This window comes from Sesamum indicum, linkage group LG10 (assembly GCF_000512975.1).
Source record: "Sesamum indicum cultivar Zhongzhi No. 13 linkage group LG10, S_indicum_v1.0, whole genome shotgun sequence".
Taxonomy (NCBI): Eukaryota; Viridiplantae; Streptophyta; class Magnoliopsida; order Lamiales; family Pedaliaceae; genus Sesamum; species Sesamum indicum.
The window spans coordinates 3788695-3809511 of NC_026154.1; the positions used below are offsets into that span (position 1 = coordinate 3788695).

Genomic DNA, 20817 nt, shown 5'->3' on the forward strand with positions numbered 1-20817 from the left:
TTACAGATAGCTTCTGGCCATCAAACACAGTGGATTTTTCTTATGAGTTACTATTCCAGGCGAGGAATCCATATCAACGTCATCTTCCATCATTCCAGCCGGCAATTCCCAGTTGAACGAGTAAAGAAGATTAGCAAGCGCCACCTCCACTTCTGCAATCCCCAAGGCAATTCCAGGGCACACTCTTCGCCCGGACCCAAATGGAAGAAATCCGAAATCTTGCCCTTTAAAGTCCACGCTACTGTTCAAGAATCTTTCGGGCAAGAACTCATCTGGGTTCTCCCAGAAATCTGGATCTCTGCTGATTGCCCAAACATTTACATAACTATGGTGTCAGGTTCAACTTGGTACCCATCTACGACGCAGGCTTTAGTTGTCAATCTGGGCAATGAGAGCGGAACTGGTGGGTACAGTCTCAGAGTCTCTTTCACGACTGCCTTAAAGTAGGGAAGTTTATGTATGTCATCTTCATCTACGCTGCCTTTCTTTTCGACCAGAGTTCTGATTTCTTGTTGCACTTTTTTCAGTACTTTAGGCTTCTTGATAAGCGCTGTCATTGCCCATGTTATTGTAGCTGCGCTTGTCTCTGTTCCGGCCACAAATACGTTCTGCAAGAACGAAAATATGATTAAAGAAAGATAATTTGCATTTTCTGACGATATTACCCGAATTGAAAGTGCTTTGTCTTGTACATAGTTTCAAGTAATGTGTAGAGTTTGTTCTAATTTGTTTATTCTCTACTTTTTCTTCAGCTGGAGATAATTTTGACGACAATGGTAGAGAATAAACATGAATGGGAGTAGTCTAAGGATGGCAATGGGTTCAGCTGTCAACTACATATTGGTGACTTCAATACGCGACGGTGTCCAATCTTGCATGTCCCAGAAAAATGAAAACACATCCACATATAATATGAGAAGAACTTCTGATTCGGATCCCGACTGGCCAGATTTGTGATAAGTGATATATGATTGAACAATATATATAACACATACCATGAGTACTCCCTTGATATGATCCCAATCAATTTGAACCGACGACGAACGGTCTTCCCTCAATTGAATCAGCAGATCAAGTATGTCCCCTTTCATGGACTCGGGCCTATTAGGGCTCAGATGCTCGTCAATCAGTTCTTCATAAAATGTATCCAAATCCTTAAACCCCTTCTCCAGCTGAGAAACCCTACCACAAAGCTTGTCAATCCACAACAGCCAAGGAAAATAATCACCAATGAAAATTTGCAGCATCAGCTCCTGCAGCTGCTCCAGAAGCCTGTCGAACCTTCTCTTCTCCGACCCATCCTCCTCATCGTACCTCTTCCCCAGTGCAAACCTAGATATCATGCTGCTCGACAATGACAACGCCGTTTCATTAATATTAACGGGCTGATGAGCGTTGGCACTTCTGGAAATTTCTTTCACCATGCAGGCTACTTCGTCTTCGCGTGCAGGGCGGAAAGAGTTCACTTGTTTGAGCGTGAAGAGACGAAGAACGACTATTTTCCGCATTTCTTTCCAGTACTCTGTGTACGGTGAGTGGCCGATGTCGCGGTTGTTGTAAGAGAGCTTGCGCGTGCAAATAAAAGATGGCCGGCTCGAAAATGCGAGGTCGTTGTGCTTCAAAGCTTCTTTGGCCAATCGCGCCGACGAAATCACAATCACGGGCTTTCCGATGAGCGTCATAGACATAAGCGGGCCGTACTTGTCTGAGAGTTTTGCCAGGCGGAGATGGAGATTTGAGGGGTCGTATTGGAGCAAGTTCCCAAAGAAGGGAAGGCCTGGAGGCCCCGGAGGACGGCGGAGTTTACTGCCAGCCGGGCTATTGCCGCGTCTTCGGGCTAGTAGGAAAACAAGGATGATTAATGAGAGAGCTACGAGGAGAGGCATCGACATTTTGAAGCTTAGTTTTATGAGGTGAGGCTGTTTTCTTGTCTTCGGTTTTGTGATTCAAAGTCCTGTTTTTATAGACGTGAAAGAGTTGACTTGGTATATAAATTAAGGGATAATTACACACCCTCTTAAAATTTGATATAATTATATGTATATCTATCGTGGTTTGAAAAATTACAACTATTACCTCTGAAGTTTAATTTCGTCCAACAAATAAGTTCATTCGTTAGTCAGAATTTACTGAATTTATTGATATTAACAAAAAAGATGAATAAAAATTGATATTTACCCTCGATTGACTTATTAGTGGCTTATTGCAAGTTACATATTTTTTTAAGATCAAATTACTCGAATAATAGTGAAAATATGTCTCCTCACATGCATTAAAGTTTAAAAACATATAAAAATAATTTGATCATAAAAAATTTATTTGACTTGCAATAGATCTGTAGTAAGTCAATAAAGGTAAATTTTATTTTTTTTTATTTTTTATCAATGTTAGCAAATTTGTTGAAGTTTGACTAATAGATGGCTTATTTGTTAGACGGAAGCAAACTTTAGGGGTATTAGATGTAATTTCTCAAATTAGAGAGGGTCCATATATAATTACACTAAACCTTAGGAGAGGGGAATGTATCCCAAATTAATTATAACATATGTGAATCACACTAATATATAAATTTTGGTAAAATTACTCATTCATGAGTTGTATTATGATAATTTTTGGAAGCATTCATTTTAACTGCAGACATTTATTAACATTTTAATTAATCAATATTTATTACGTGTCCAAAATAATAACCATAAGTTTTAATTATTGACTAATGTTTTCGCTTCGCTCGCAGAAACAACTATTAATATAGCCATAGTTATAAATTAGTATTCTTTATAATTTTTTACATTCATTCGGATAACTATTCATTCCAAAATGTTATATTTTTTCTAATATGACATTCATGGTACTCACTAAATATGTACTTACATAAAAGAAAAAGAAAAAAAGATAATATTAACGACAAAACAATTAAAGGATAATATTAAAATTGTCATTAAATGGTATTATTAATTTTTCAAACAACAAAAAATATTTATAATTATGTTAAATCTCAAGAGATGCTGTAATTTATCCTTAATTATATCTATTAAGTGATAAGAATTTTTATTTAATCAATACAATAATTAATTTTAAGAGTAATGCAACGGATTTGGTGAATAGTAATGCAATTTTAAGAGGGGAAAGAAAACATAATTAATTTTACCATAATGAGTCACATATTTGCTGTAATTGTTAGCGTTATAGCTAAGGGCAGAGTCGTGGTAATTATTTGTATTCGTTATATTTTATTTTTATGCTATCCATAGTAATTTATTTTAGCAAATATTTATATTTCTTTTAGTGTGTACAGAGTGAAAACCTAATACACAATTTTTTACTAATAATTATATTGTGATAAGATCAAAATTATTATCACTTAACATATATTTTCAGTGGCAACTTTAAAATGATCACTTGATATTTTATCATTAGTATTTATATTTTTGTTGTACGTAGTGTTAAGAAAATATTTTTATAAACTTAATTAACATGTAATTATGAAATTAAATATATGATGAAATTCAAAATTAGATAGTTCCTTTTTGTCATCCTTTCATCTACCAGGTGATATTGGGCTACCACGATAAGGTGCAATTAACACAATAATATATTATCCCCAACTTAAACCACGATTTAACGGGCTTAGGTTTTTTTTTTTTTTTTTGGTGAGGATAAAGCTGTGATATATATAAATTTTCAAAACCAACAGTTACAAGAAAAAAAAATGTATATTATCCCCAACTTAAACCACGATTTAACGGGCTTAGGTTTTTTTTTTTTTTTTTTGGTGAGGATAAAGCTGTGATATATATAAATTTTCAAAACCAACAGTTACAAGAAAAAAAAATGATCAGACCCGACAAGAGACCCTACTAAACAGTCTCTAAGAAAGACAAACTGAAATCAACCGAATCTAAGTAGAACCAGAACAAACTTGGGATAAAGACAGAAAACTTATTCAAAACTCTCGACTAAAGGAACTAACTATCGCAGAGGAGCCCAACCTTTAACTGATCGTTCCCCAAAGTTAACACAACTATTACCTTCTTACACGCGCAATCATGGAAGAAAGTTTGGAACAACGAACAAAATATAAAACTCAGAAGTGAAAGAAAAGAAAGGAGCTAGAAGAGAAGAGACTCTCGGTTTTTTGGTGTGTCAAATGAAATGAACTTAAGCCCTATTTATAGAGCCATACATTAGTTGTTGGAAAAAATAGGACTCTATCCCATCCATAAAATCCAACGGATTTATTTAGATATTTTAGGAGCATGAATGGATTTAGGAGTCTTAGGTGATTAGGAGTCTAAAATCATTAGTCATTTTCAACAATTGCATCCCTCGCCATTGCGCCAATACCCATCGCTGCTCCCTTATCAAACGTGGCCCTATCAAAATTGATCTTAACAGTCCCCGACGGCGGAACCTGCCAAGAGGAAGGTATCCGAGAAATGGACTGGCAGGAAGACGCAGCGAAAGTAGAAACTTGTAGAGGAGCTAAGCACTCACCTTCCGTCACTTTATGATTACGAGCCCACCAAATAGTCCAGCAGGTACAAAGAAAGAGGAGGAAAGCTTTGGCATCCAACTTCTGAGAGACCGACTAGTAAAACCAGTCAAGCATACCCCTCTGACTATTACAACAAAGATCAAACACCAAGGACTTGGCGAGCAAATGAGCAACATGCTAAGATATGAAGGGAATCCTCTGGGTCATCAAGGCAGAACGGACAAGCACTACGGAAACCCGGAATACGCATATCAAGTTTAGTCACGGTCATAAAGCATCCAAACAAGCACGGCACACAAATACTTTCACCTTATTTAGATTTATGTACTTTAGAATAGATTTTGATGGAAGATAACTTTATAACAAACAATACATTTAACTAATTTTTTATTTTTTATATATTTTCGGTAGAGATGGATTTTTGTAAGAAAAAGCAATCTACATATTTGATACAATGTCATAATTTTATAAAAGTAATCCTCATAAAATACAAATTTTGGTTAGTAAATATATTGTATGTGTAGGAAAATATTATTTTTATGATAATAAAAATAGATTAAAAATTCAAAACCACTATATATTATCCATTAAAAGTTGAAAGTTTTATTTTACGAATTTTTTTTTATCAAGCAATGTATTGTAAAAGATTTTATTTAATTTTTAAAAAAATGATATAATTGTGAATAGCACGATTGTATGCGAGTACATACATATAACTGAAAGGCGAAAGATGATTCTCTCAAACTCCAAACTCACGACCACATTATTTATCCATTTAAAACACCCTTAATAATTCACTAAAAATAATAGCAACTTAACTTATTACAGATAGCTTTTGGCCATCAACCACAACGGATTTTTCTTATGAGTTACTACTCCAGGTGAGGAATCCATGTCAACATCATCTTCCACCATTCCGGCTGGTAATTCCCAGTCGAACGAGTATAGAAGATTAGCAAGCGCCAGCTCCACTTCTGCTATCCCCAAGGCCATTCCAGGGCACACTCTTCGCCCTGTCCCAAATGGAAGAAATCCGAAATCTTGCCCTTTAAAGTCCACGTCACTGTTCAAGAATCTCTCGGGCAAGAACTCATATGGGTTCTCCCAGAAGTTCCGGTCTCTACCAATCGCCCAGAGATTCACATAAACTATGGTGTCAGGCTCAACGTGGTACCCATCTACAACGCATGCTTTAGTTGTCACTCTAGCTGAGAGCGGAGCTGGTGGGTATAGTCTCAGAGTCTCTTTCACGACTGCCTTAAAATAGGCAAGTGTATGTATATCATCTTCATCTATGCTACCTTTCTTTTCGACCAAAGTTCTGATTTCTTGTTGCACTTTTTTCAATACTTTAGGCTTCTTGATCATCGCTGCCATTGCCCATGTTATTGTAACTGCGCTTGTCTCTGTTCCGCCCACGAAAACGTTCTGCAAGAATTGAAATATGATTAAAGATAGATTAATTTTCATTTTTTATTGATAAACCCTCCATTACCCGAATCGAAAGTGCTTTTGTCTTACACATAGTTTCAAGTAATGTCTAGAGTTTGTTCTAATTTGTTTATTTTCTACCTTTTGTTCAGCTGTAGACAATTCTGACGGTAATGGCAGAGAATAAATATGAAAGGGAGTAATCTAAGGATGCCAAAGGGTTCAGCTGTGAATTACCTACGTGTTGGTGACCTACGTGACGTGAACACAAAAGGCCCAATCTTGCATGTCCCAGAAAAACATGAAAACACATCCACATGTATATATATGACACATACCATGAGCACTCCCTTGATATGATCCCAACCAATTTGAACTGACGACGAGCGGTCTTCTCTCAATTGGATCAGCAGATCAAGAATGTCTCCGTTCATGGACTCGGGCCTATTCGGGCTCAGATGCTCCTCAATCAGTTCTTCATAAAACGAATCGAAATCCTTAAACCCCTTCTCCAGCCGAGAAACCCTACCAGAAAGCTTGTCAATCCAACCCAGCCAAGGAAAATAATCACCAATGAAAATTTGCAGCGTCAGCTCCTGCATTTGCTTCAGAAGCCTGTCGAACCTCCTCTTCTCCGACCGGTCCTCCTCATCGTACCTCTTCCCCAGTGCAAACCTAGATACCATGCTGCTCGACAATGACAACGTCGTTTCATTAATATTAACGGGCTGATGAGCGTTGGCCCATCTGGAAATTTCTTTCACCATGCGGGCTACTTCGTCTTTGCGGGCAGGGCGGAAAGAGTTCACTTGTTTGAGCGTGAAGAGACGAAGAACGACTATTTTCCGCATTTCTCTCCAGTATTCTGTGTACGGTGAGTCGGCGATGTCGCGGTTGTTGTAAGAGAGTTTGCGCGTGCAAATGAAAGACGGCCTGCTCGAAAATGCGAGGTCGTTGTGCTTCAAAGCCTCTTCAGCCACTCGCGCTGATGAAATGACGATCACGGGCTTTCTGACGAGCGTCATGGACATAAGCGGGCCATACTTGTCTGAGAGTTTTGCTAGGCGGACATGGAGATTTGAGGGGTCGTATTGGAGCAAGTTCCCGAAGAAGGGAATGCCCGGAGGCCCCGGAGGACGCCGGAGTTTTCGGCCAGCTGGGCTATTGCTGCGTCTTCGAGCTAGTAGGATAACAAGGATGATTAATGAGAGAGCTAGTAGGAAAACGAGGGGCATCGACATTTTGAAGCTTGTGTTCTAGTTTTGTGCTTCAAAGTCCTGTTTTTATAGGGGTGGATCCTCAATTCCCATAATGTGTGTTTCTTCTCCTGTTCCATTTACGTATTAACGCAATGTGAAAAATATTAAAATTAAAAACAGTGATAATTAGGTTCCTGGCCAAGATAGAGAAATTATTCAAATATTGTCTCTTTTGAAATTGACTTGTCAAGGCTAAAACAAACAAAAGAAAAGAAAAAGTGTATTAAACAAGAGTTGATGTCGTGGACAACTTATGCATATTTTTTTTTAAAAAAATATTTAAGTAAATTCGCGACCCGACATATTTTTATTACTTTTTTTATATAAATTATATTTATATAATTTTTAAATAATTAACCCCCTTTACAAAACTAGAATGCACGACTCACTTCAGTTTTTTTATTTAAAAAAAAAATTTATTAATGGCACTAACGACTCATGCATATACTTTATTTTAAAAATTAAATTTTATGTTGCTAGTGCCACTAACGACTGGAGTTGTTAGTAACACTGACAACTCAATATTTTTTATTTTTTGATTTAATCATTACTAAAATTAAGTACAATTGTTTAACAATTAATAATTTAATTTATTAATTAAAAGAGAAGAAGAATAAGAGGCACATAGGCCCCAACTCAAATAGAATACGAAAAATTATATAATACCCCCTTGTTTCATTGAAAAATTGCTAAAAATTTACATGTGTTAATTAAATAGTCAAAAAGAACCCTTTATAATAAAAAACTCTGCAAAAAAGAAAAAAAAAACTTTCTGTTAAAAAAACAGAGAGTTGATCACACTCGCAAAAAATGAGAGTGGGATAATATTTTGACCTATTTTCATCCTTTGACCACTTTAAATGGACAAAATTACCCTTATCTTATATAATTTCCTCTCTCTTTACTTTTAATTAATATCTTTATTTTTTATGCTATTTTACTTGGAAAAAACTATAAAATACTAATAATTAATACTCATCATATTTATACAAAAAAATATTATAATATCAAATTAAATTTTTATGTAAATTATTATATCAAAATAAATTATATTTAGTTAACTTATTTTTTCTTGGATACATTTCGAAAATATATTATTTGAAAGTAAATAAATTCTAATATTTTAATTTAATATATACTAAATCAAAACAATGCACGATAATTGATTCATTATATTAAAATTTATAAATAAATTAATACAACGAAACAAAAATAAATAAAGAAAAAGAAACAAATATGCATCATCCTCCCCAAGCCAACACCATCCGCCTCCTCTTCTCCAAGTTGCCAGCACACTCACCCCACCACCGAACTGCCTCTTCGCACCACCGCATCCTTTCTCCCTCTAGTTTACGACATCTAGGCGGCGGCATCGTGTGAATCTGGGCAGCGGCGAGCGTCATCAACCACCCAGATTTGGACACGATGTCGCTGCCCAGATCTGCGCAGCAATGACGCCCGTCGCCTCCCCAAGTGTCGCCACCCGTACAGGTGACGAGAGGTGGAGGTAGAGCAGTTGCCCTCCACCGACTTCTATGGTTATACATATCCATGGAAAAAAATCCAAAAACCCCCCTATGATAATAGGAACGTTTAAAAACCCCCTATGAAAATTAAAGTATCGAATACTCCACCTATGATATAAAATAAAGTTAAAAAAATTCCCTCCATACAGAAATTGACCTACACACGCTTTTGACTGCGAATTTGTCATAAAAATACTTTTTTTTTTTATATTTTTGCCCTTCTCTCACATTAATAAATATTATTTTATATTAATAATTATTTAATTATTTATATAATACAATATAACTTTAATTAATTAATTACAAATTATTTATTTAAAAAAAATAGCGGCGGCGGGACCACTACTGAAGAGGAGGGTGCGCGCCCTCCTCACCCAAAATTTCATAGGGGGATTTTTGATGTTTTAATATATCACAGGGGGTCAAAATGTATTTAACCCCATATACATAACTATACATAAATATACATATAAGTGTAAACTATATTTTTATAATACATAAAATCTAGACCTTTATTTTTATTAATTGAATATCAATGGCTATTCAAAGTTGATTAGATTCTACGTTTCTAATGCAACCATAAAAAATTCAACGGTCATTATGATAATAATAATTTGTATTACATAAGGGTATAACGAGAATTTAAAAAAAAAAAAGACCAACACCATTAAGTAAAATAACGGCAAGAGGAGAGTTTGAAAAGTTTTTAAAAAACACATGGTTTTTCTGTCTATATTTTTAACACAGGGGGTTTTTAGCTAAATTTTCATAACACAGGGGGATTTTATGCAATTTTTCCAATAGAATACATACCAATCACATGAGTTAAATGGGCTTTATGTCCATCCTTTAATTCGTTTATCACATAAATAAATTAACACATTTTATAATATCAGATATTATAAAATACGAGTCTATCTGAGAGCCAGTCGGTACGTCGGTCAACTCTCTCGTCTTTCACTGCTAGGTTAGCTTGCTTCTCCTCTTCGCTCAAGTTCACCTGGTTTACAAAAAAAAAAATACAAATTCTGATACCCACCATTACAACGGTTCTTCGAACAAGAGGAGCAAAACCTTCCAGGATATGTGACAACAACTATTACAAAATGAGATACAAAAACTATGTATGAAAGTGAGAAAAGTCGTTACAATAACATATTTTACAACACGGGGTCAAAATTATTCCAAAGAAAGTTCAAATGATCGTTTCTAAAATTATATACATTTAAAATTAGGTGTTACAAAAGCCCTTTCAAAATGTGGTCCAATTTTTTCTAATGGAGGCCGTCCCAAAAAACAGTTATAAAGTCCATTTTATTTTTCGGTCAACGCTTGTAACTGTTTGTTCGGCCATTACAATATCTGGGCCAAAATAGTTGCGATTATTCTAAAAGCCATTACTAAAATTTTGCAATGCCTGTCAAAGGAAAGGATGATTAGCCGTTCTAGAGACAAATCCTAGAAACCAGTTAAAAATTGAATTTCGACTGTTCAATTACTGTTTCAATAAAATAGTTTTTTTGTAGTATCAATTTTATTCAACTGGACTAGGCAGTCAATCACTGCCCTTGCTTCACTTACTTCTGTATTCCCCTTTTTGCGCTGCGTATAGAAAGAAAGAGTCGGGCTTCGACCACTATTGCTAGGAAGGGCTTTGCAAGCATAAGAGAACCTTGTTGAAGAGTCCTCCTTCCACCCCAGATAGTTCGGCGTCCACAGGGGATCTTAAGTGCAAACAACCTGTTGATCTGTTGCAAACACCCTCCAAAAGGACTAAAGGTTCTTCTGGCTTTGTTGTACCTCTTTCTTTTCACCCTACTACACGAGTTGAGACCCCTCGCTTTGTTGAAGAGATGACAACTAAGAAAGAAATCTTCCCTAACTGGAGTTTGTTAGAGGATCAATACCTGCTACTGAAGGAGGGAAAAGGGAGCATGGGCGCAGATTTCCGGAAAGGAGTACCTCCTCTGCTGGACATGACGTATATGGACAACTTACCTCATGCAAAAGCTATTAATCTCTTTGTTTTCTATCTTGCAGGGTAATAATACAAGCATTTTAAGTTGCAATAACTTTTATAATTGTAAATGAGAACTTAACTTGGACCATGTACTCTGGCAGGCAATTCTGAAAGCAAGACTCTAAGAGCTGTTGGCCCTCGCCAAGATATGAAAAACCTAAGGGATTTTTTTAAGCCACCCTCATCAATGCCTCAGATTCATTCTTGGTCATCTCCAAGACTTTTTGACACATCCGTGCATTTTCCTTCTTAGAAAGTTGGCAATTCCCCGGAGCTTTCTTCTTCACATCTTTCTGCTTGGCCACCTCCCCACCCAGCAAGCGCTCCACCCGATCCTCCAACCTCTTCTTCTGTCTATCTCAATAGGGAAGAAGAGATATAACCTAGGGGTAAGACAATATCTCACACAGCACCACTATCTCCTAAAGGATACGTAAAACGATAGACAACTCAATACACGATATCAAGAACTCATATAAAAATTAAAGAAAAAAGTGTTAGACACCATACTGATGTAGTAACACAGCATGCTTGTCAACTCCTGCTTGGAAACAGAAAATAGGGTGTGCTTGTTCCATAGCATCAACACCCCCTTAAAAACTCCAAAAATAATCCAGACTCCCCCTCTCACTCCCGCAAGAGGGACTGCTAAGCGTAAAGACCCCAGTCAAGGGAGAAACATTAGCGCTTAGGGGAGAAACCACAAGCATCCCAAGGGAGAAGGGGTGTAGGAGTAGGAGGTGTGGCGGTAGAGTGTGTGACTACCTACAGAGAAACTTCAAATGAAGGCTAGTTAGAGGAGCTGCCCTTGGACATCTTTGAAAAATCTTCAGGGGTGGAGGTCGAGCAGTTCCCTCGGGAGTCACTCGAAGATGGGGTCCCTCTAATTGGTTGAGAAGAAGCCGTCAGACAACTTCCTGGACTGCCCTAATGGCTCTGTCGCAACTATTTTCTAAACATGGCTCACTCTAAAAACTAGATAAAACCATCAAGTTAGACCACATTTGAGAAAAATTCAACCATAGAGGAACAATATTGAAAGTAGCGGTACCTAGGGGCTCTGCCAATGAGACCTCCTTCGGGGCTCAAATCAAACTGAGAGAGAAACCTCTCTACAGCTGTCTTGGATCTCTTACTCTCCAAGCTAGACTTTTCCTTTTTTTGTCATTTTTTCATCAATGCTGGCTCAATCGAGTAGAGGAGCCAATAGCATGAGTGTTCTCTCCTTTCTTTTTCTTAGCCTTATCTCACAGCATTTTTTAAAATATTTTTGCTTCTATTGGTACAAAACAATTGTGAAAATTCAGTTAAATTATCTATGAAGCAGGAAAACAACAAAAAAAGAAGGTTGCAAGGGAATATACCGACAACCGAATACATGTCCGCCTCTTTAGGGCTCAGCCCTAAGGATAGCAAGGTGGACAAATATGAAAAGGGCAGGCATTTAAATATTCCATCAAGTTATGAAAAGCAGCAGGGTGAGTCCTTAAGATATACTTAAGTTGCTTAGGAGGATTTAAGATCCACATAAGAGGAAACCTCCGAGCAAATAAAGAAATAATGGTGCTTCCGCACCTCTACAAAGGACTAGGTTCCGAGCTTTGCCTCAACTCGGCCAGTAGGATGAAAGACTCGGGGACTATTAGGTTTAAGGAAATGTCAAACATTATAGCCATATCATAAAAGAGTTCAGGAATAGGAAAAACAATCCAACCTTCAATTCAAAGATATAGATTTCGAACCTATGAATGGGAAAATTCTCAAAACACAGAAAAAAAAAAAAAAAAAAACAGTGAGTTAGATGAAAAAGAAAAGCAACTTCAACAATAAGAGAAGTGGCTTGGACAAAGAAAAAAATAACCCTGAAGTGGCAAGTCATGTTATTTGATATAAATAAATGCATTCATGCTGCAATGATTTTTGAAAAATGAATTAATAAAATATAATATGATATATTGAACACAGGCGATTTAAATTTTAATCATGAAAATATTAAAATAATGAGGATCTCTTTAAGTTAAGTAAATGATTTCGAAAATCAAAAGATATTTGTAAAACATAAAAACAAAAGTAAAATACGGTAACATGCTTACAATCTCAAGGCCTTTGAATACACATAAGAAGATTACTCTTGAAACTACTTATAAAGTTTGAATTTCAATTTTCTGCATGCACACATAAGAATGGAATGTATATATGAACTGTAAAAATATATTTTTAAAAAAGTAGAAGTATTTGGGTCATTTTGTTGGGCTCTGAAATGACTTTTTCTATTTGCAACATCTCCAAGTAGGAATATTAATAATTGTTAGAATAGGTATTAAAAATTAACTAAATTGGATGTTTTATTCGACAATTTTTATCAAAATAATATGAATTTAATGGATATGATAAGAATTCATTAAATTGACATTATGGTTTATTGTATTTATCACTTACATTGAACAGGGTTTTAATGTTACAACAAAATGCCTACAGGCTGAATGATAACCCCATGGAGTTGGGTTATACATTGGTTTCGTAGTTATGAAATCAACTTCTAAGAGTCGATCTGAAATATTTCAAGTCGAAAACCTCGAGATAGGGCATTGAGTGTCCTATTAAGACATACATTAAAACGAGAGGGGACCCCACAGAAAACCCGCATCGGCCTTTTTCTTTCGTTTATAAAAAACAAACAAACAAACACTGTTATGTAAATCATATACAAAAAGATAAAAGCAGTCAAAAAAATATTTATTAAAACTATATCAGTTTTAATAACTAAAAGTAAAAGTTATTGCACAAGTTGAACAATTTCTATACTATTTACTAAAAAAGCTTTTAAAAAAAGTAGTTAGGGCCATAATTAAAGTTGTTGACGAAAAATTAATATGTTGTAGCATACATGAGACGTTAGCAGTTATCAGTACTTTCAGAGGAACAATATCTCCAACCTTTGTCTTGAAGTTGATCAAGCAACATAGATACAACAGTTGCATCGGGTGAGAATCCTTGTCTGCACATTTCATCCAAGAACGCCTTTGCCTCGGAAAGCAACTTTCTTTTAAGCAGACCCTGGATACATACGTTATATGTCACACTATTAGGTGCACAACCACTTTTTTCCATTTCCACAAGCAAACATTTTGCCTCCTCTACTTGTCCTTCTTGACATAGTGAACCAATAATGATAGTATATAATTGAACATTAGGTCGCAAACCTTTACAAGGGAGGCTATTGAAAAGATTTCTTGCAATCTCAACCTTTTCATCCTTGCACAATCCATGGATGAGTATACCGTATGTAGTTATGTCAGGATTAACACCTTGTTCTTCCATTATGTGTAGGAAAGAAAATGCTTCATCAATATGCTTGTTCATGCACAAGCCATTTAACAAGATATTGTAAGTCAATAAATTCGGAATTAGTTGCTGATATTGCACATCTTTGAAAAGCTTCAATCCATCAGCACATCTACCTGCACAAAATAATCCTTGCAGCATGGTGTTATAGGTAACTACATCGTATTCTAACCCTTTACGACGAACTTCGAGGAAAAGGCCCCAAGCTTCCTCTACCTTTCCATTCTTGCAATATCCGTTGATCAAGCTGTTATAGCTGATGATAGAAGGCTTCAAACCTTTACCTGGCATGGAGTCAAGTAGTTTTCTTGCTTTATCAGTTTGCCCCACCAGGCTATAACCATCTACGAGAGTATTGTACGTGACAACATCAGGCAAAATGTTTCTTTGCATCATAATTTCAACAACATCCTCAGCCTCTTTGACCAGTCCTTCCTTGCAAAATGCATCTACCAATATATTGAAAGTAATCACATTTAGAGATATCTTGTGATCCACCATTTTAGTAATTAAGTCTTTCGCCTCTTTCCATCTACCGAAATTGCACAAACCCCGAAGTATAGAACTATATGTGACAATATCGGGTGAAATGCCCTTGTCAATCATTTTGGCTAGGAGCTGGAGCGCATCATCAACCATGCGATCCTTGCACAAACTGTCAATCACTGAGTTATAAGAAGAAACATCAGGTTTGAAGCTTGTCTTTTCAAATAACCGAAGCAAATCATATGCAGTGAGAGTGTGTCCAGCTTTGCATAGCCCATTTATCACAGTAAGAATAGTAACTTCATCAGGTTCACAGAGTTTTAGCGTCAATAACTTTTTGAATAATTTTTCTGCCTCGACGACTTTATCACCTAAAAAGAGCCCTTTTATAAGTGTGGTGAAAGTAGTGACATCTGGCTTGTAACCGCACTTGAAGAAACTGCCCAAGACAGCAAATCCAAAGTCTACTCGATTGAGAAGGCAATGGCAATTAACCACGATATTCAATGTATACTCGTTTACAGGGGCACCCGATTGACGCATTTCGTCGAATACATTAAGGGTAACAGAGTATTTTTTCATCTTGACAATAGAAGTCAATAGTTTATTAAACTCAACAACACAAGGCTGCGGGCGCATTCTGAGCATTTGACGAAACAAGAAAACAGCATCATCTACATCATGAATATAACTGAAATCTATTCTGGGGTTTGGAGAAAAGGGCATATTCTTATGGGTGAGATTATGAAAAGATGAAGAGAGAAAAGAGAGTGGAGAAGTTACAGTATAGCTCTTGTTTGCAGCAAATCCTCTACGAATAACAGCCATTGCAAAAACCCTCATCTTCTTCATAATTCAAGAAAGGCAAAATATAATTGAAAATCAGGAATGTGCTCTCTGCTGTTTAGCCACTTCACGAGGGCAGAGCTATTCAGGTTCTGATAGAAAAGTTATAATCAATTTTTGTAGCCAAAGTATATCTTTTTTTTTTTTAATTTTAATATCCTATATTTTTAAATGACTAGATTTGGTATTTAAAATTTTTATTTTCATCCGCTTGAGTATTGTCCGTTAGGTTAACAATCAACTCCATTTTTTTAGAAAAAATTAGGCAGGATGTTATCTTTATAAGGGTATATTTGACTGTTATTTTATTTGATGTTGATTCATTTTGATTTTAATTTTACAATTGATGATAATAATGTAAAAAAAAATACATATTTAATCCAATTTTTATCAAAATATATTAATTCAAATCATTATGGAAATACCAATACAATCTTTTTCTCACAATTCAAATCATTATGGAATAAATGAATCGCAGACTAAATGCGGAACAATGTAGAAATAATCGCCTAAATCATAAATATAACAAATAATTTACATGAAAACACATATATTTACATGTAATGTAAGAATTAAGAAGCATTTATGATCGCAGATTTAGTTGAATTATAATATGATATTATAATTTTTATTTAATATTTTTATAATTAAAAATAAAAATACATTGAATACTTAATTATTTTAGAGGATGGATATAAGAAGCGGTAAAACAACCTAACATGTTTTGTTTCATCATCGATCAAAAGACGTATATAAGTGGATACCAATCTAAAAATGTATTCTAGTGTGTAACTATGGAACATTAACTAATATAAACATACTTTATTCTGATTTTTTCTTTTTTAAAAAAATTACAGACTTATAGTATTTTTGGTTTATTTCACGTTAATCAAATGCAATCCATCATTAAAATGTGATATTAGACCACACGATATTGAAGGATTAAATCTAGTGTTGGACCACTAGTTCAGTACAAGGAGATAATATGGGAGTGGACATAGCTAATCCATTTACATTGCATACTTTAAACTTCTACCTCAAGATTGCTACGTGTCTGAACTACCGCAACAAGGTGATTTATGTCATTAGACTACATATATGCCAAGACATATATAGAGAAGGTTATTCAACATAGGTTGATTTTGAGGCATCACTCAAACATATGCATCTAGATATATAGAATCGAACTCTACAACATCACCGCATATTCATATTGATTATGATGATCAAGAGCAAAACTATCCAATAGAGTCGATCTCTGCAATATCATAAAGTTGTTTGCACATTTATGTTGATTATGATGATTAAGAGCAAAACTAACTAATAGAACCAGTAGGTGAGAAAAGAAGAAGACCTTGATGTCAACGCCAACGGCACACTTCTTGAACTCGCGGCCATTATTTAAAATTTGCAACTATATCTAATTTTATAACATTACTGTTGTTATATTTTCTTTTGTTTGCATGTAAATTTTTCAATTTATTATTTGTTAAAAATTTAAATAAAATATTTAATATTTTTATTAACTCTTTCTAATTATAAAAATATTAAATAAAAAATTTATAATATTATATAATAAAAACAATTATTATAATTAAATAATATAATTAGTAAATTAAATTATTAATTATTTAATAATCATAATTAATTATTATTACATAATAATTCAATTAAAAAAAATATTGAGTTGTTAGTGCCACAACAACTTCAAGTCGTTAGTGCTACAACTTCAACTCATGTATATATTTTTGTCTTTTAATTTAAGTTTCAAGTCGTCAGTGCTACTAAAAACACATATATTATTTTTTGAAAAAAAAAAAATAAAACTAGAGAGAGTCGTTAGTGCCATTAACAACTCATATAGTATTTTTTTTCTTAAAAATAAAAGTAGAGGAAAGCCCATAATTAGGCGTGTTTAATAAAATCGCGAGATCACCTCAACTCACCAACCTAATATAAATTGTACCTCAATTAGCGCTTGGGTTAAAGGCGATTTGAATTGGTCTTTCACTAATTTATTTAATATGAGTTGATTGTAATATTAATTTATTATATTTTAAATATAATGATCGAATCGATGTATTTTGTCTATTTATTGATATTTATTTAATTATATTTTTCTTTAAAAAAAATAAAAAGAGGAGCGTGGGACTGATGAATAGTAAACGCTTGAGATAACGTGAAACCATACTTATAATTAACAAATAGCAACTTTTTAACTAATAGTCGATTAATTTAGGATGTGAGAAACACGACACTTATTATGTGATACTTCATGTGCATTAACATAGTATATGCACATGACAGCACATTAGTACGAATTAATAAGGGCAAGTTGTTCAAGATAATTATGTCTTATTAATTATAATACATTATGACGGGCTCTCCTAATTAAGATTTACTATAATTATATGTACGTTCTGGTTATTTAAAAAATTATAATTATTTTATGAAATTACAAAGATCTTAATAATATTTTATTGTGACAATTCATTGTAGGGGCATTAATATAATTTCAAGAAAGTATTTGTAATTTTTTAAATAACGATAATATATTTTTAATTAAGATAGATCTCATAAAAATTCTATTATTACCTATTACTTATCTTATTATGAAATAATAAAGAAAGATCTTATTATAAGTGTGCTTATAAAATTATTATTTTTTTAATTATTTATTTTATTTAGGATAAATTATAATAAACTCCCCTAAAATTTATCATAATTAGAAATATATTCTCATTGTTTAAAAAATTAAAAGTACCCTTTAAAATTAGTGGATGTCTAACAAATACCCCCTACAATTATTGGGTTTTCTCAGGGGTCGTTTTTGTTAGACGGTCAATAATTTTAATTTAATGTGTTAAAAGAAATGTTGTAGTTTCAAAGCTCAAGCTCAAAAATACAAAACTGTCGGTGAACTCTTCAAGTATGCACACAGTTCCGTGCTTGATGTAATCAGATATCTATATTATTATAAAAGAAAACATATTGATTGTATCAATTTTTAATTTGCTCATTTTACCTTTTTATTTATTTTATTCTTTAAAAAAAATACTCATAATAGTAATTTTAATATTTTTTTAATTATTTTATAATTATATATTCTTTACAAATTTTCATAATTTTAATGAGCCTTATTACAATTAGTTTTTTAAATGTTCACGAGAATCACGTGCAACAACTACTAGTTATTATAAAAGAAAACTTTTTGTCGTACCAATTTTTGAATACCCAAGTTTATCCTTTATTTTATTTCTTTCATTTAAAAGAATTTGCTCAAATTAGTAATTTTAATATTTTTTAATAATCTCACAATTATATATATATTTTTTTTTTGTAAACTACCCACTATTCTACACTTCTCTCACATTACTTTTCCATATTTATTACCATTTCTAATTATAATTTGTTTTTCTCACAATTTTTTTTCCTTATCATCGCTCATCAAAATCCATTTTATATGATCACGAAAATCGGGTGCAACGAGAACTAGTGAAAATAAATTAAAAAACTACTTGTGATGGACAGATTGACTACTGTGCATCATGAATAGAAAAGAATACACTCTAAGACATCTCTCTGAGTTCTCTAATTATTCCATTCATGGAGGCTATTATACACTTTCAGAACACATCAAATAGTAATGCTGGTTGGTTCCATTCTTCTAAATCGGACAACGATTGAGTAGGGAAATAAATTGATGAATGAGATGAAATCATTTCTAGCTGCTTTTATAGTAGGGGAGAATAGTGTAAACAGTTTGCAGAACTGTGATAATGAGGCCAAGACTGATGATGTGCCAATACTTCTTCCATATCGGGGGCGAATAATCGCTAATCTTGAGCTTCACAACGCGAAGATTCTGATTATAGTTGTCCCTGGAAGCCAGCCCTCTCAAAATTCCAGGCAGTTTATGCTTATGTTTAAGGTTTCCCTGAATGACCCCTTTATCGGCAATGAGCTTGGCATCATCAGGCGTGGGGATTAGCTCGCTCATGAACCGAATGTATGAGCAGACCTCCCTTTGCCTCACACCCAATTTCTGGCTGATCTCGTAGTTTCTTAGAGACTGAAACATCAGCTCCGTGTCGTCTTCCATCAAGATGGGAGGCAAGTGAAGAATGGGATATCCATGGCAGAGGAACATAGTATTTGTGAAACAAATCCTTCTGCTGCCAATCCCTTCTGAAGGCCAAAAATGCATCCCTGATTGTTTCAAATCGGTGGCAGAAGATGATGTTGTCTCGTCAATGGCACCCGAAGTATCAGCTGTCTCATATTGAGCTTCCAAGTCCTCATGCTCTTCTTCTTCTTTTTGTTCTGTTGGGTCAAGTTCTGGGCCAAGAATCAGCAATTGGAGGCCATGAAGCAAATCGGTAGGCTGTTGCTGCTGCAGCCATAGCCATTGGATTCTTGAGGCAAAAACCTTTCCCCAAATCCCTTTAGCCGCTCTCGAAGCGCTCGACTTCTGAGCTTCCAGTTCAGGCAACAGAAGCAACTCGTACAAAGCCCTCCTGAAAAGCTCCGATGGCTGCTTCCATTTCCCTGCCTTTATCACTTTCTCGAAGTAGCTTTGCTTTATTAGCTCCTTAAGCACCACTAGGGGAATTTGGTTTCCAACAAAAAACATGGCCTCAATCCAATTCTTCACATCCCTAAATCTCGGAGGGTTACTCCTCTTGGTAAATATGTCGTGATCAGCAGGATATCTGAGTTGCTGGGATCCACCGAGTAAATATAAGGCCAGTTGGAGGAAGAAACATCCGTCCTCTATCATCATCTCCCGGAACTGAGGCCCCGTCAGGGATTTAGTTACTCCATCATCAGCATAGCAAGATTTTGCTTCCTCTTCTATTAATCTAACTGCAGATGTGTAGATCCCAATGGTTACTGCGGGCCTCTCGTCCGAGTTCTTCTGCACATGCTCCCAAGACTCCAATTTATATTTGTAATATTTATCTTCACTTCTAGCGTAAATTGGACCAAATCTAAAGTGATCTTCTTTGAGTTGGTAGATTTCGTTGTCATCACCATCATCGTCCATCTCTTGCAGCCTGCATATCCGCCGACGATGCCTTTTCATTTCGACCAGTGGCCGGGTTGACTCACCCTGGACCCCGAACGTTGTTCTCATTTCACGCACATACTCGTCCCACACAGGCGCTGGATTTTGCCTCTTCATGTACTTCTTATGCCAACGGAGAGCATCACCTTCCATGTGAATTGAGGCTAGTCTCACTTTCAGCTCGTCGGGTGTGTTCTTGTAAACCTGGAAGAATTGGTCGCACTTGTAAATCCAGCCACTGAAGTCCTCGCCAGAAAACCTGGGGAACTCGATCCGGGGCAGCATCGCCGAATTGGCGGATGAGTTGCTGAGTTGCTCAATCTTGAGGCCGAGCTCGTAAA

The 20817-nt window shown here is 35.1% G+C and overlaps 2 protein-coding genes and 1 pseudogene across 2 annotated transcripts; all 3 read right to left on the reverse strand.

The window, feature by feature from the left end:
- On the reverse strand, positions 1-1892 carry LOC105172045 (annotated as a pseudogene).
- Positions 5224-7167, reverse strand: LOC105172046 (cytochrome P450 71A1-like). The gene is made up of 2 exons (XM_011093386.1): positions 6265-7167; positions 5224-5923 (listed from the first exon to the last, which is right to left on the reverse strand). Exons 1-2 carry the CDS (start codon positions 7165-7167, stop codon positions 5318-5320), a joined length of 1509 nt encoding a protein of 502 aa, XP_011091688.1. The 3' UTR covers positions 5224-5317.
- LOC105171864 (putative pentatricopeptide repeat-containing protein At1g12700, mitochondrial) lies at positions 13377-15492 on the reverse strand. The gene has a single exon (XM_020697196.1). It carries the CDS (start codon positions 15412-15414, stop codon positions 13627-13629), a length of 1788 nt encoding a protein of 595 aa, XP_020552855.1. The 5' UTR covers positions 15415-15492; the 3' UTR covers positions 13377-13626.